Source organism: Apis laboriosa, unplaced genomic scaffold (genome assembly GCF_014066325.1).
Source record: "Apis laboriosa isolate Shangri-la unplaced genomic scaffold, ASM1406632v1 scaffold14409_cov159, whole genome shotgun sequence".
In the NCBI taxonomy this organism is placed as follows: Eukaryota; Metazoa; Arthropoda; class Insecta; order Hymenoptera; family Apidae; genus Apis; species Apis laboriosa.
The window spans coordinates 62,184-76,402 of NW_025221511.1; the positions used below are offsets into that span (position 1 = coordinate 62,184).

Sequence of the window (14,219 nt, forward strand, 5' to 3'; positions counted from 1 at the left end):
TATTTATAAATATGAATATATACGTCAGAAACGTTGTTTCTTCCTCTACATTCACATATAATTTTTATTCATAATTTTGTTCTCGTTTGAACGAATAAATCGATTGTTTGCTACTCGGATATAGATCGAGAATTTGCGATTGAGACATCCTCTACGATTATCATTAATAATTAATTAATTAAAAGGAATTTCTTACTAAAATTAATACGAGAAACTTGCTTGAGGTTCTATCTTTGAGATTCAAGCCTAAAAGTATAGAAATTTTCAGTAAAAAACCAGGAATTAATTAATTTTCGATGTAGTGTGTTCGATATATTGAAATGTGTTACTACGCATGCGCGAAGTTAGGTCGAATTCGTGACCGAGTAACAAACAATCGATTTATTCCTTCAAACCAGAACAAAATTATGAATAAAAATTATATGTGAATGTAGAGGAAGAAACAACGTTTCTGACCTATATATTCATATTTATAAATAAATCTTGTAATAATGTGAAATTAGCGAAAAATGCATTGAATGTCGGTTGCGTCAGCCCGTACATGACGCATTAATCATTAATAAATAATTAATTAAAAAGAGAATTCTACTAAAATTTATATGAGAAAGTTGCTTGAGGTTCTAGCTTTGATATTAGATCTTAAAAGTACAGAAATTTTGCGTAAAAAATTAGTAATTGATTAATTTTCCACGTAGTATTCTGGATATGTTAGAAAATGTTACTGCGCATGCGCAAGCGGTGAGCGCGCATTCATTCTCTATCCTTTTCGCGCAATGTTGCTTTCCTTTTTTATTTGTGACGTCACGAATACCTCCTCGCCTATTCTGTAACCCGGGTAGCAAGTCGGAGCTTCCAGCGTCCATCCGCGAGATGGCGCCACGGGTACTAAAATCGTCTATTTATCGCTTTCGTATAATTTATAAGCTTTTTTTATAATATTTTAATAAAAGTAAAAATAAAAATAAAACAAAAAAGCGAAAATTTCATGATATTTAGAAATATTTATTTAAAAAAAAGAAAGGAAAGTGAAAAATACAAAGATATATATTTTTATATATATTTTAAAAGATGTATAAATTATACAAATTATAAAAGTGATTTAAAATAATATAAAATAATATAAAAATATGAAAATATATGCAAAATATATTACGATATACATAATTACGACAAATAATATGTATATGCATATATGTATCATTCGTAATAGAAATTTATAGATAATTACGTATGAAAAATTACAGAGATTGAATCGCATGGATTTCGGTTCTATTTAATCTATTTTTTTAGTTTCGAAAATTACAAATTTGAAAAATTTTAAAATTACAGATCACTTTCTAAATACTTCTATTTTCAATTTTTCAGGTACGACGATGCAATTCTGAAGATTCAAGAATGCGAAGCTACCCTCGCCAGTGCAACGGACAAGGGTCAACAAATCGCAGCAGAAGGCTCAACTGTGGATAGAAACAATATAACGGAACAACTGCAATCTCTGAAACAACAATTACAAGGACTAAGAAGAGCTGTGGAAACTCAAAGGGAGCAGCACGAATTGGCAGCAGCGGAACACAAGAGATTGGCGAACGAATTGGCTGAGATTCTCGATTGGTTGGAGGACAAAGAGAAAGAAGTGAAATCTAGACCTCTTCTGGAAAGAGATCCAATCAGTGTGGAAGCAGAATTGCAAAAACATAACGAGCTCTGCGATGCAGTCAACGAACATCTCGATAGAATCAGAAATTTGAAGAATTCTGTTCCCCACGAAGAAGGAATGCCTGGTTCGTTGAAGGAAATGCTGAGCGAGGCTGTCTCTCTGTTGACCTCTTTGCCCAGAGAAATGGAGGAACGTGGAAATTATTTGGAGAGCAACATGAAGCTGAGACAAGAGTATGCTGCTCTTACCGAGAAACTTCGAAGTTGGGTTCGAGAGGCAGAGATTCGATTGGAAAGTGACAAGGATGGACTCGATTTCGAGAACATCCTGAGCGATCTCGAGGAGCACAAGGTTTGTATATCGATAATTTATGATAATTTAGAGTAATTCATAGATTAGGATACGATCTGATACGTTAATTGTTTAAAAATAAATACTTTTGACAGAAATCTAAAACTATAATCGTTTGAGTATCTCGTTTTGCAAATACATCATCTGATCTGATTACGACAGTCTATTGATAATAAATAAGCGATGGATTCACCAGTTAAATTAAGATGATCCATCTTGCGATTAAAAATACAAATTCATAATAAAATCAATTCATAAAAGAATAAAGTTAATTTGAAATAGCTCAACGATATTATCCAATATTACAGTTTAACTACTTTTCAAAATAAAGAACTCTCTTTATTGTTAACACGAACGGATCGTATTTTACAGATCTACTTCAGCAGCGAGCCGTCCATTCGCGAATTGGTGTCTCAGCAAATTCAGCAAGCCGGTGACAAAATTTGGCCTTCGTTGAACACGTCCGAGCAGGAGGAGTTAAGCGCGGAACAACAGCAGCACACCCAATTATTGAAAAACACGTTGAACACGGCGAAATCTCAACGTGCCAGGTTGGAACAAGGCGCTGAAACGTGGAAGGATTACACGCAAACCTTGGAACGAGTCCGAGCTGTGATAGCGAGGAGCAGATTCACCGACGAGCCTGTCACGACTCTGGCTGGACTGCAATTTAACATCCAGAAGATCACGCACGCGCTCAATGACATACAGGTTAGTCGATAATCGTGACGTCTGTTTGCCGTGGAAATTACACAAGTCTATCCGCATCGTGTTCTCGTAACTCAGTTCAACGTAATAATAATTAAACGGTGAAAGATAAATTTTGCGTTTTCTCTCTTTCTTTTTCTCGATACAGAATCAACAATTCGAATTGGATCTATTGATCGAACGCAGTCAAGAAGTGCTTCGATTGGCCGACGTTAATAACAAGAAAACGATAGAGGCGCAGATTTCTGAGATCAGTGCGGAATGGAAAGAGTTGGTTTCCGGGTTGGAAGGGCGAAGGGATGCCCTCGAGGCATTGTCGAAGCACTGGGAAGATCTGGAGGCACAATGGTCGCTTATCGAGACTAAAGTGAATGCTATCGAGGAGAAGAGCAAACTTTTGGACACTGTGGTTCGTTCTAAGCAACATTTGCACGACACCATCAAATCTCTACATGTAAGTATCATGAGTAATATTTGTCTAATCTAGTTGAGAAAGGAATAAGTAAAGGAGAGGAGTGTGTTACGATGAGTTTGATTTAAATTTGATAAGTGACTCGTGGAATAAAAGTTAAGAATAAATAAATAAAAAAATTGTATCTTATCATGTAAAATATTTTATTTAATTGTAATTTACAATACGTGTTATTTTATTAATTTTAATTTTTACTTGTATAGGAGTTGGTAACGGAAGCGGAGAAATTGAAACCGATGGCAGCGGAAGTGAAAGCTTTATCAGGACCTGTTCTAGCATATCTGGCTGCCTTCACAGAGGCTCCAGCTCATGCTCTCGAGGAAAAGCTGAATAAATTGCAGAATTCCGTCGAATCGTGAGTGAAAATGCATTTTATTGTAATGTCGCACTGCCAAAGACACTGCATCAGTGTCGTCTATCTCTTGAACGGGTTTCTTTCGAAGTCGAGGTAATTTCCTGTAAATAATGCACAAATATCGATTAGTATTAAATCGTCGTTTCGTGTTAACTTTTTTACAGCTTTTTACAGAAACGTTATTTATCCGTAATCTTTTGTTTCTTTTTTAGGAAATATTTCACGATATAATTTTACAAAGATATAACTTTTATCGATTACTGGACAATTTGTTGGATAATTTTTTTTTTTTTTTAATTTCGTTAAAAGCCTTCGTGACTTGTTAAAATATCATTCCAAATTTACTCGATAAATTGCTCCATCTTTTTTTTATCGCCATTTCTTTTTTCATTATCAAATTAACGCGAGATAATTTCTCTNTTTTTTTTTTTTTTTTTTTTTTTTTTGATTGAAAACAGAATTATCCATCGTTCCGCTAAATTGCGGAATCATCGACGAAGGGATCACGCAGTGCGTTTGAGTGCGATTTCAACGCATGTGCATGCGTGTGTATATATGTGCGTGTCTTGCTTATGCATATTACCATCCCCTTGGGAAGGTAATATCCGCTTCCCCCATCCTCTCATACTTTTTGTTTCAGATTATCTTCGCATCGAAAATATCGATAATTCAATTTATTATATAAATATCTTCTTCTTGTCACAATTCTTACTTTACAGGATAATTTACTTATCTACAGCCGCCATATCGTTTAATTATTTTAATTTGTAATAATCCGTAAATTTCGAATTCACTCGTCGATCGGTTCGTTCATCTTACGCACGTTTACGTTCTCTTCCCCTCGTCGAGATGAACACTTGATTTCGAAGAGACGTTGATTTCGAATTTCGTCATACGTTCGTCGAGTAAACGACGAGTAGAAAAGGAGAAATAGTAAAGAAATAGAAATAGACATGGAAGAAAAGGAAAGGACACGAGTAAGGTTTCTCGATAGCGATAGATTCTTTATGGATTACGAGGTGTATCGATTTAGCATGCATTACGTGTTCCACTGTGTTCCATCATACCCAAATTAATCCATGACGTAATTAGACCTTGTAAATAATTGTGCATCGTATATCAGAATACACGTTGCGTCATAAAATTAATATCAAGAAACGAAGATTATAATATCATAAACTTATATTTTAACCAAAGAAGAAAAAGAAAAGAGAGAGAAAGAGAGAGAGAGAGAGGGACTTCGCTGCATTATTTAATTACGATAATAGGATCGAGAATATAATCTACAATTATTATTTCAATCAACAGTCTTCCTTTTTCGATTCAGATTCCATTGAATTCTACGATATGAATAGAATTTTTTCTCGTTTCAACTGAGTTCTCTTCTTTGAAACTTTATTTATCATGATGCTCGTTAAATTTTCAAAAAGAAAATATTTTATATAAATTTCGAATTTAAGGAACATTAACTTGTTCATCGTTCACTGCCTTCTTTGCACAATAATTCTCAACCAAAAACTTTATAAGATTTTTAATCATTTTTAACCTACGTTCCTAGTATTATTATCTTTCGTACAAAAAACCCATTCATTCTATCTGTTTTATTATTATACGTAAGTACTCTTAACCCAATATCGAAATTTCAAAATTTGATAAAACGAAACCAAAGGAGGAGAAAACGATAGCTCGAAGAATGCCAAGGCCACCGCACCACACCCACGCGTCCATTCGTTGGAGCGTCAAATCAAAACTCGTCGAAAAGGGGTGGGGGGAAATAATAAAACGGAAAGGGAAGGAAAACAAGGATAATTTCGAAAAATTTCTTCGTATCTCGCTATGAACGACCCGAATTCTATTTCCACTTTACGAACAATAACTTTGTTTGTAAACACGTTGCGACGGATTGCGCAACGCGTATCCCGTAATTCCGCGCACAGGCGACGTTCGGGTCATTAATCGACATTAGGTAATCCTCTCCGCATTTCCATCGATTCGTGTGATCCTCACGTGAGCGACTCTATTACACTGTTTCTCGAACGTGGAGGAAAAACACGGTTGCACGCCACAGCGGGGGAAGATAGCAGGGTCTCGTTTCGGGAAAAAGGGGTTGCCACCAACCCCGAACTTATCACCCCTCCTTGGTTGGTCGATCGAATTCACCACTAAATATAGATTTGAGGAAGGAAAAGTGAAGCGACCGCCGCACGTTGGCCCGCTTCGCAATTTCATGGCGTAATATCCGCGGAGTTGGGTTTGCACGGCCAGTCATCATTCGTACGCGGCGACGCACACACGAAATAAAAGTATGACGGGAGTTTCACGTCGCTAAGTTGCCGATGCTGGATTCGCGTGTCGTTTTCAGCTTATTAAACAATCGTCGTTGGCTGGCTACATCGAGTCGCCGAGTCGTTAACGTGACATTGACGGTGTAACAGCGGTGTTACAGCGATTTGCTTGGTGAAAATAAATCGTGATTTTTCTTTTTCTTTTTTTTTTTCTTTTTTTTTTTTTTTTCTTTTTTTTCTTGAGAAAGCTCGATTCACGACGTTTATAACGTCGAATTAAATTCGAGATCCGTGCTCGGGTAATTAAATAACGACGTTGCGAACGAGATCGGGTCAAATTCGTGGAATAAGTGATTGGAGTGAACATACATAGGTCAAGAGTGTGGGTTTCAGTGAGTTATAAATATAATTGAATCGTGCAGTGCTTCGTTTCGAAGTGATATTGCGGTAGTGAGGTTGCTTTTCGCGAATTTCTTTTCCTCTTTTATTGATTTCTCTAGATATCGAGGATTAACATCGCGAACGAGTCGTTATCGAGCACGTTGAAGCGGTTGCCGAGCGGTTGCAAGAGTCGTGGAAACGCCGGGCCGGAAAGTGCGTGGACGCAGTGCCGGCACCTGATGGTCAACGGGCACGGAATGTCGATTGACAGTACGTAACGATGAAAAATTTCACGAGTGTTATAAGGTTTATTGGGTTAGCGGGATTGTACACGGTTATTGGCTTAAATATTATGACCGTGTCACCCCTTGTGGCCTCTCTCTATCAGCAATCGATACCGAGGCGGAAACGTGTTTCGGTGCAGCACGTGTCTCTCGTTAGCCTCGTTGCAGTGTAGCAAAGAAATATTCTTGAATCCGGGTGTTGTCGTGTGAGAATAGTAGTGACTGTTCAATTTCTTCTTCTTTTTTTTTTCTTTTTTTGGTTTTTCTTCTCTCTCTCTCTCTCTCTCTCTCTCTCTCTCTCTCTCTCTCTCTCTCTCTCTCTGGAAAATCGATGGATTGTTGAATTTTATATGGCGACTTTTGAAATAGAAGTGAAATCTCTATCACGAACGTAAATGTGACAGATACGCGGTTTGATTATCTTCGTTGTTGTTTACTTACGTTCTCGAAGCTAGAAATCGAGTTTTTGCAGTAATGATTCACGTCTAGATTTTAGAAATAATTTTGTTATCGATTTATTTATTATATTTATCGTAGATAGGATTGATCATTTCTTCGTAATCTCATCATTCGCTTCGCGTTATTTCGTATTTTATTCGTTTTATGTAATTATTCATCCATTTGATTCATCTCAATGGCGAAGTTGTGCTCGAACGGGAACATAAATTTTACAACTTAACTCTCACGGTCTACAATACGGATACAATAAACCCTGGTTTGATAGATTCTGAAGCATTATTCAACCGTGTCACGAATCTCAAAAATCGCTCTGACCCGAATGAAGCGAAAAACAGCAACAAAGTTTATATCCAATTTCAGTACACAATAATGATTCTAATTTTCACACGAATTCCAACGATTATATTAATTCGCTCGATCTCTGATACTTGCTTCGAAAAATTCAAATACATGGTACGCGAAAATGGATGGAAATCTTTATTATACAACGTATTGCAACATCGCACGCAATCCCTCGATTCACATTGTAATATCGTCGAATCGCCGGCTGCCAAAAGAGAGTTAGAAACAAACACGATGACAAAAATCTTCGAGCCAATGAACTCGACTCGGTCACACTCGACTCGGGGGAGTGTGTTCTTCTTTTCCAATGATGAAGAGAAAGACAAAGACCACGACGAAGACGAAAATTAGGACGAACACGAACACGAGGACGAAGACGAAAATGAAGACGAAGAGGAAGAGGAAAAAGAAGCGGATAAGCTACATTATTCTTAGGAACCGGCGTACGCCGCTTTTCGGCTGTCGTCGATTTTCGTTCCTATCCGTCTTGGCGAGCGTTTCATGCTAAGCCGCATGCGTCGCGGCGCCTCGCCAAGACGAAAATTCAAAGCTAACGCTATTACGCCCTTCTAATAACGTTTCGAACCGCGAACGCTGCTGTTTAGCTTGATCGTGCCGCGCCATACTGTTATCCGATAATATATTCACGGCGAATTTTTCATATATCTCACGCGATCAAAAGAAGAACGATCACCCTCGAACCAGGCAGGGAAGAACGAGATTTTGTCGAGGAATCGATTCGATCACGATCGACGATTTTATTACTCGATTGGTACGATTTATTAACGTTGAATCTTATATTATATTGATAAATCTTTCCTTTTTTTTTCATCGAGCGTTTCTTCGAACATCGAGGTTGTTGTTTTATTCCGTTTCAAAAGAGTAGATAAATTTAGATGGATAAAGAAAAGGAAGTTTTGCTCGAAGTGATGGAATATTTTAATAGAATAGTGGAACGCATAGTAGGTTATTACTGGTATATCTTGAGTGTACTTGGTGGATAGATATCTAAAAAGTGGATCATTCTATTGGTGTTACGAAAATAATCTCGACGAATACGATGTTACTCTGTGATGTTGCCGAAGCACGTTGGCTCGAGTCACATCCCCGCATAAGGATTACATCACGTGGATACGCTTCCGGAATTCGTTGTCGATCGCGATATCTCGGGGGCAATGACAATCGCGTTAAAAATATTTCAAAATCGAAATTCGATACTGATTGGAATTCGAAGGAAGTGTAACTCGAAAGATTGAATCGATCAAACGAATTTAAACGGATTATAAGAATGTTTAGACGAATTAATCGAACGTATCTGATTAAATTAATTTCAATAGATTGCGTTCCCATGTTTTCGAGAATATATCGAAAGTGAATAGAAGAATTTCGTGAAAATCGTGACTAATCGAGCGATCTCTTCTTTATTTAATTTCGTGTTAGTCAGCGCGATATAGAGCGTAACGTGTTTCGCAAATTTCTCGTTTCGTCTCGAAAATACCACAACCGTCGAGTGGTGATTGCACCTTGTGTTAAACTTCGTTCATTATTAGCTGCGATGATGTCATCGCGAAAAGAAACGCGGTACGAAACTTGACATTGACATCGTCAGCCTTCCACATATATCGAAATTCCACTTCCAATGGACGATACACGTTAGATTCTTTTCAATTTTTATTTACAAATGACGTTGAACAAAAAATTATTTATCATTCAACATTAAACATGAAACAGTATTAGCAAATTCATCGTTTTAAAAAAATTTCAATTTCTGGATAGTTATCATAAGGATTAATATATAATAATATATTATATAATATATATATATATATATAATATAATAATTAAGATGATTTTCAGTATTTTTTCTATTTTTTTTTTTCGTTCATCTATTGTTAAATTTGATCGAAATATTTTGTAGATGATCAATAGATGGTTTATGAATAATCAAAATCGCGAGTTTAATATCGACGTCATGTTGTTCGATATAAAACACCTTGAAAACACGATGGTTCGTGTTCAAAGACGAATCCTAACAGAGCGATGACTGATTGCGACATTCCTCATGATACACTACGACGATGTTGTCATCTTTTGTGAAAATACTTGGCATCGACACACACTTGAATACATTTTAACGTAATGAGATTCAATGTTATCATAATTCATTTACGAATTCCTGAATATTAGATTAAAAGCATCAATTCTTCGAATTTATTTGATATATGATATATTTATGTCGATGTATCTTCGACAATATGCAAGTCAGCCAATTATTTAAAAAGACTGTAATAGTTATGAATCCAACTATTATTATAAGAAACAAAGATATAGATATAGAAAATGGATAAAAAATATTCATCGACGAAAGAATAATCCCAATTCCGACAACTAATCAACAGACTTCTTACAAATCTTCGTATTTTCGTCATCCACCCCTCAATTACGATTAAAATACAAAGATTGGCATATCAATATCACTGAAAAGAAAAATATTAATAAAAAAAAAAAAAAAAATAATTCCAAATTCTGACCGACTTCAAATTCCCAAAACATTTCTTCATCATCCACCCCGATTATCCTAAAATAATGAGAACAGACAGCGAAAATTGGCGAATACGAATTACTCGAAAGAAAAAGAAACATTGTTCATTAACAAAAGAACAATTCCAATTCGGACAAGTAACCAACCGGCTCCTCAACACAACCGCGCACATATAGTTCGTCTACTTTTAGCCAAAGCGTCCTCCGCTCTGGCTGGAATGAAGCCAGCTAGCTACAGCTGAACCAGCGACACGCATTTCCGATTCTAATTTCGTCTTACCTCCGTACCACGTACAATTGCTCGTGTTCGATCGATCCGCCGTATCCTCGGCTTTTTCTTCTTTCACCTCGTGCTCCTTCGTCAACCTATGCCCTACAAATCCAACGGGGCGCCGCGATGGTCGCCACGTTGGCACGCATTATTGGAGACCCGTAGGCCAAAGGAAATATGCTAAATTCTATTTTTACGCCTGGCCTCCGTGCACAACCACGCCGCTAACGGGCAAATCGTTTTTCCGTTAGTAAGGTAGCGACCACGGGCTCGCCGACGGTCACGTTGGTATCCTGTCGGTTCTGTGAACACGTAAAACTTCCGGTCGTGCCGTAAACGTGTCCGTCAATTCGAGACCGCGCGTAAGTTGTTGCTGTTCCAAGCTTCTTTGACCAGCCAGAGTTTTTAAAATTGTTCAACATCGAACATCTATCCAGTCTCTTCTCGAGTTTAATTTAAAGTATGATAAATATAATTTGACATCGTTCGTGAGATACGATTTTAGAAGTTTTAATAAAAGGTAAACAGAACAGGAGTGTTTCCTTGTTCTAAACTTTGATCTCTCCGAGTTTAGCACAACTTCGTCCCAATTATCATTTCATAATCGCGGTGCGACCTTATAGGCTCTCGACTTCGAAGAAATCGGAGATCGACAGAAAAATATTTTCACGCGCGAGAGATAGCGAATCAGAGGAAATCGGTTTGCAGGCTCATCGACACCCTGCAGACGAAATCCAAGAAGGCGGACGAGGACTTGGAGGCGTTCGAAGGCACCGAGCGTGAGATCGATCAGCTGAGGAAGCATCTGAACGAGGCGCGCGAACGCGTCTCTCATTTGTACATATTCGGGCCGGATCAGGACGCGACCGAGGAGGAGCTTGACGAGCTGCGTTGGGCTGTCGAGCAGCTCCTCGAGAGCGGGAAAAAGTTCTCAGGAAGCACTAAGGCGCGGTACCAAGCTAGCCAGCAGCTGGTCCCCAGCGATCTTGCCCAACACCTGACCGCCCTCGAACTTTGCGCCGAGGCGACAGCGCAGGCCATGGAAGAGAAACAGAGGGAGCAGAAGCGCGCGAGAACCGTCAGATCGGATTATCTGACCGATCTGGACGAGGTTCAAGCGTGGATCAGGCAGGCCGAGTTGAAGGTTCAGGACAGATCGATCGAGCCTGTACCTCTCAAGGATCAATTGAGGCAGGTGCAAGAGGAGTTGGGCACGATCAGCGACAAGCTCGAACGATTAACGAGAAATGGCCGTACAATTGCGGAGAACACGAGGGACGACACGGAGAAACAATTGATCGACAGCACCGTTCACAACGTGACCGAACAATTGAACCAAGTGAAGAATTGGTTGGACGAGAGGAAACAAGTGGTGGCGGATACCATTGACGCTTGGCAGAGATTCTTGTCGTTATACGAGGCAGTGAGGACGTGGACCGAGGAGAAGAGACAATTCTTGGTTGAGCCGTTGAAGCTCAGCACCCTCGTGCAGGCTAGGCAGAGGCTGCACGAATATTCGGTACGTGAGGAGGAAATGGACCGACGAGTTGTGCTTCTCTAGAATTCTTATGGGAGACGGAAGAATGTGGGTTTTTTGGAGAATTGGTTTCGTGATTTATCGATCTTCTATTGCTCGGAAAAACTCATATTCCTCTGCGTTTCGTTCGAAAAATAGAGAAATTCGATTCGTATTCTCCTCCCTATTATCGCGAATTTTATTAATCCTTGAATATGTTCCGCGCCGCTTTGCAGACAGCCGTGAAAAGCTGCAAACAGATCAACAAGAATCTCAGTGACATGGGTAAGGAGCTCGAGAGTATCGGTCAGGTTTGCAGCGTGGGCGACTTGCCCGAGAAACTGCTCGAAGCTGAAGAAGCTAAGGTTCAAGTCGAGGGTCAACTGTTGGAGAGGGTTGGTTTCTCTCTCTCTTGTTTTTACAAACTCTATATAGGGAAGGGAAAAACGTGCGTAAGATGAACATTGGTTCGAATTACTCGTTTCAGAACGCGCTGCTGCAAGAAACTAGCGAGGAATGGGAGCAATGCGAGCGAAAGATGAAAGAAGTGAAAACGTGGATCGAGAAAGCGAAACAGAGTCTCGAATCGCCGCAGAACAAAAAGAAACCGTTACGGGATCAGCACAGCATACGGGAGAAAATGCTGAGCGATATCGCGATACAGAAAACGAAAATCGGTATATCGATGGAGAAGCTTCAGGTTCACTTCCGGTCGGGGATCGGTGGCGATAGCCGAATCGGCGAAACGGTTGACGAGCTACTGGCCGAGTTAGACAATCTTCACGCCAACGTGAAGGAACAGACCACAGCGTTGGAGGGTTGTTTAGCTCAGATCGATCAATATCAACAGGTCAGGGTTCGCTCCTGACTGGAGCTGCGTTCTTTTGAAACGTGATTACTGATCTAAGATATTAAAATGGTGAATAAGTCGATGAAACGAAGTGAAAAACATCTAAGCAACACTTTCACTTCGCAAGTGATCACTTGTAATGAAAAAGAAAAAATGCAAGTTACACTTGTATAAAAATTACAGTTGTGAAAAAATTACAACTGTGAAAAAAAGAATACTATGTTTTGCTTTAAAAATGCAAAAATGTATTCAAAAGAATTACATCTTTTATAATCCAAGTGCGTTCATACGTTGCACTTATAGAAAAATTGCACGTGCAATATAAATTTATCTGAGCAATCTATCATCTTGCTTCGCCTATTCACCATCGAAAAAAATAATACTTTTTTCGAGAAAATAATTACGTACAATTTGTTTTACTCGAAGAAATAAGATCAGTAATTTTTTACGATTTCGAAAAGAATGCGGCTGACATCTGTTTGTCGTTCTAGGAGATACAACAATTGAGGCAACAGATTATGCAGGTAGAGCAACAATTGAGGACAGTGCTGAGTCCGACATACCTGTCCACCGACAAGGAGAAGGCGTTGCAGGAGCAACAGGTAGGTTTGCCTTGATCCCATCTTTTTATCACCTGCACAAGTGCGCTAAAGCAGCAAGTTGATTTTTTGCATTTGCTCGATACCAACTGAAGGCCACCACCAGGATTATAAAACGCGATTCTCCCTTACATGTTTCTTCTTTTTTATTTTTTATTTTTTTTTTTTTTTTTTNGTTTTTTTTTTCTTTCTTCTTAAATTTGTACACGTTCGTGGTCGGGGGTAGTTTTCCGAACAATAAAGTCGAATTTCTCTCTGGCATCTGCTCTCGAGACACCATGCCTGCTCTCCGTAATCTCTCAAGTGACTAACAATTAACCGTCGATCGAGCCGCATTAATCCTTATAATAAATTCAGGATGAAACGAAATTTTTATTGACTATCCCTTTTAAAAGATATTTCTCGCGTATCTTTTAAAATTTAAGAGATTTAAAAGTAGTCAATAAAAATTTATAAAACATATCAATCAGAATCTGGAAACATTTTGATGATCCATTTCTAGGATAATTTCTAATGGGAGACAGAGGTCGACGTATCTTTTTATTATTGTTATTATTATTTATTTAAATCAAGGTGTTTCCGTTGAAATCATAATCTAGATTCCTTCTCAATTCCTTATTTTAATTTTCATTTCATGCATATGTATCTTTATAATTATTTTTCCTCACCTTGACCAAAGCTTTTCATAATTACTCACCAACGCTTAACGGCTTAACATCTTTCTTTTATTAACTTTCCAACATCTCTTCACTCTCCTCTCTTTCCATCTACATTCCAAAGGAATTATATAACAATTTACATTGTACAAAGCTGTTTCCAAAATTCCAAAAGAATTTCGAATTCACGTATAAAAAAAGAAAAAAAGAATTATTTTACGCTCGTTGCAAAGTTAATATCGAAATCGATCGTTCTTTCGTGAAAACGATCGAACGATCGTGATCGCGCAAGCATGCTGATCATCGTGGTGGTACATCATGTTACGCGGTATTGGTTGGTATCATGCTCTTGACTAAAACTTATCACACCTGTTCTCTTCACAACCGAGAGATCAATCGGTCATACGTTCACTGTTCACGCACGTCTCTGCGTCTCTGTCTCTTTATTTCTCATATAATATCCTTATATACGTCACAAAAATCTTAACGATA

The 14,219-nt window shown here is 38.4% G+C and overlaps 1 protein-coding gene across 6 annotated transcripts in view; it reads left to right on the forward strand.

Moving 5' to 3' along the window:
- LOC122721112 overlaps positions 1-14,219 on the forward strand; it is a 119,142-nt gene that overhangs the window by 55,207 nt on the left and 49,716 nt on the right. For all 6 annotated transcript variants that reach the window (XM_043948412.1, XM_043948409.1, XM_043948411.1 and 3 more), the window contains 8 exons: positions 1,366-2,008; positions 2,381-2,719; positions 2,865-3,170; positions 3,392-3,543; positions 10,815-11,625; positions 11,859-12,017; positions 12,110-12,472; positions 12,964-13,074. In XM_043948412.1, the coding sequence (XP_043804347.1) occupies positions 1,366-2,008; positions 2,381-2,719; positions 2,865-3,170; positions 3,392-3,543; positions 10,815-11,625; positions 11,859-12,017; positions 12,110-12,472; positions 12,964-13,074 (2,884 nt within the window). The remainder of the gene's footprint in view (positions 1-1,365; positions 2,009-2,380; positions 2,720-2,864; positions 3,171-3,391; positions 3,544-10,814; positions 11,626-11,858; positions 12,018-12,109; positions 12,473-12,963; positions 13,075-14,219) is intronic.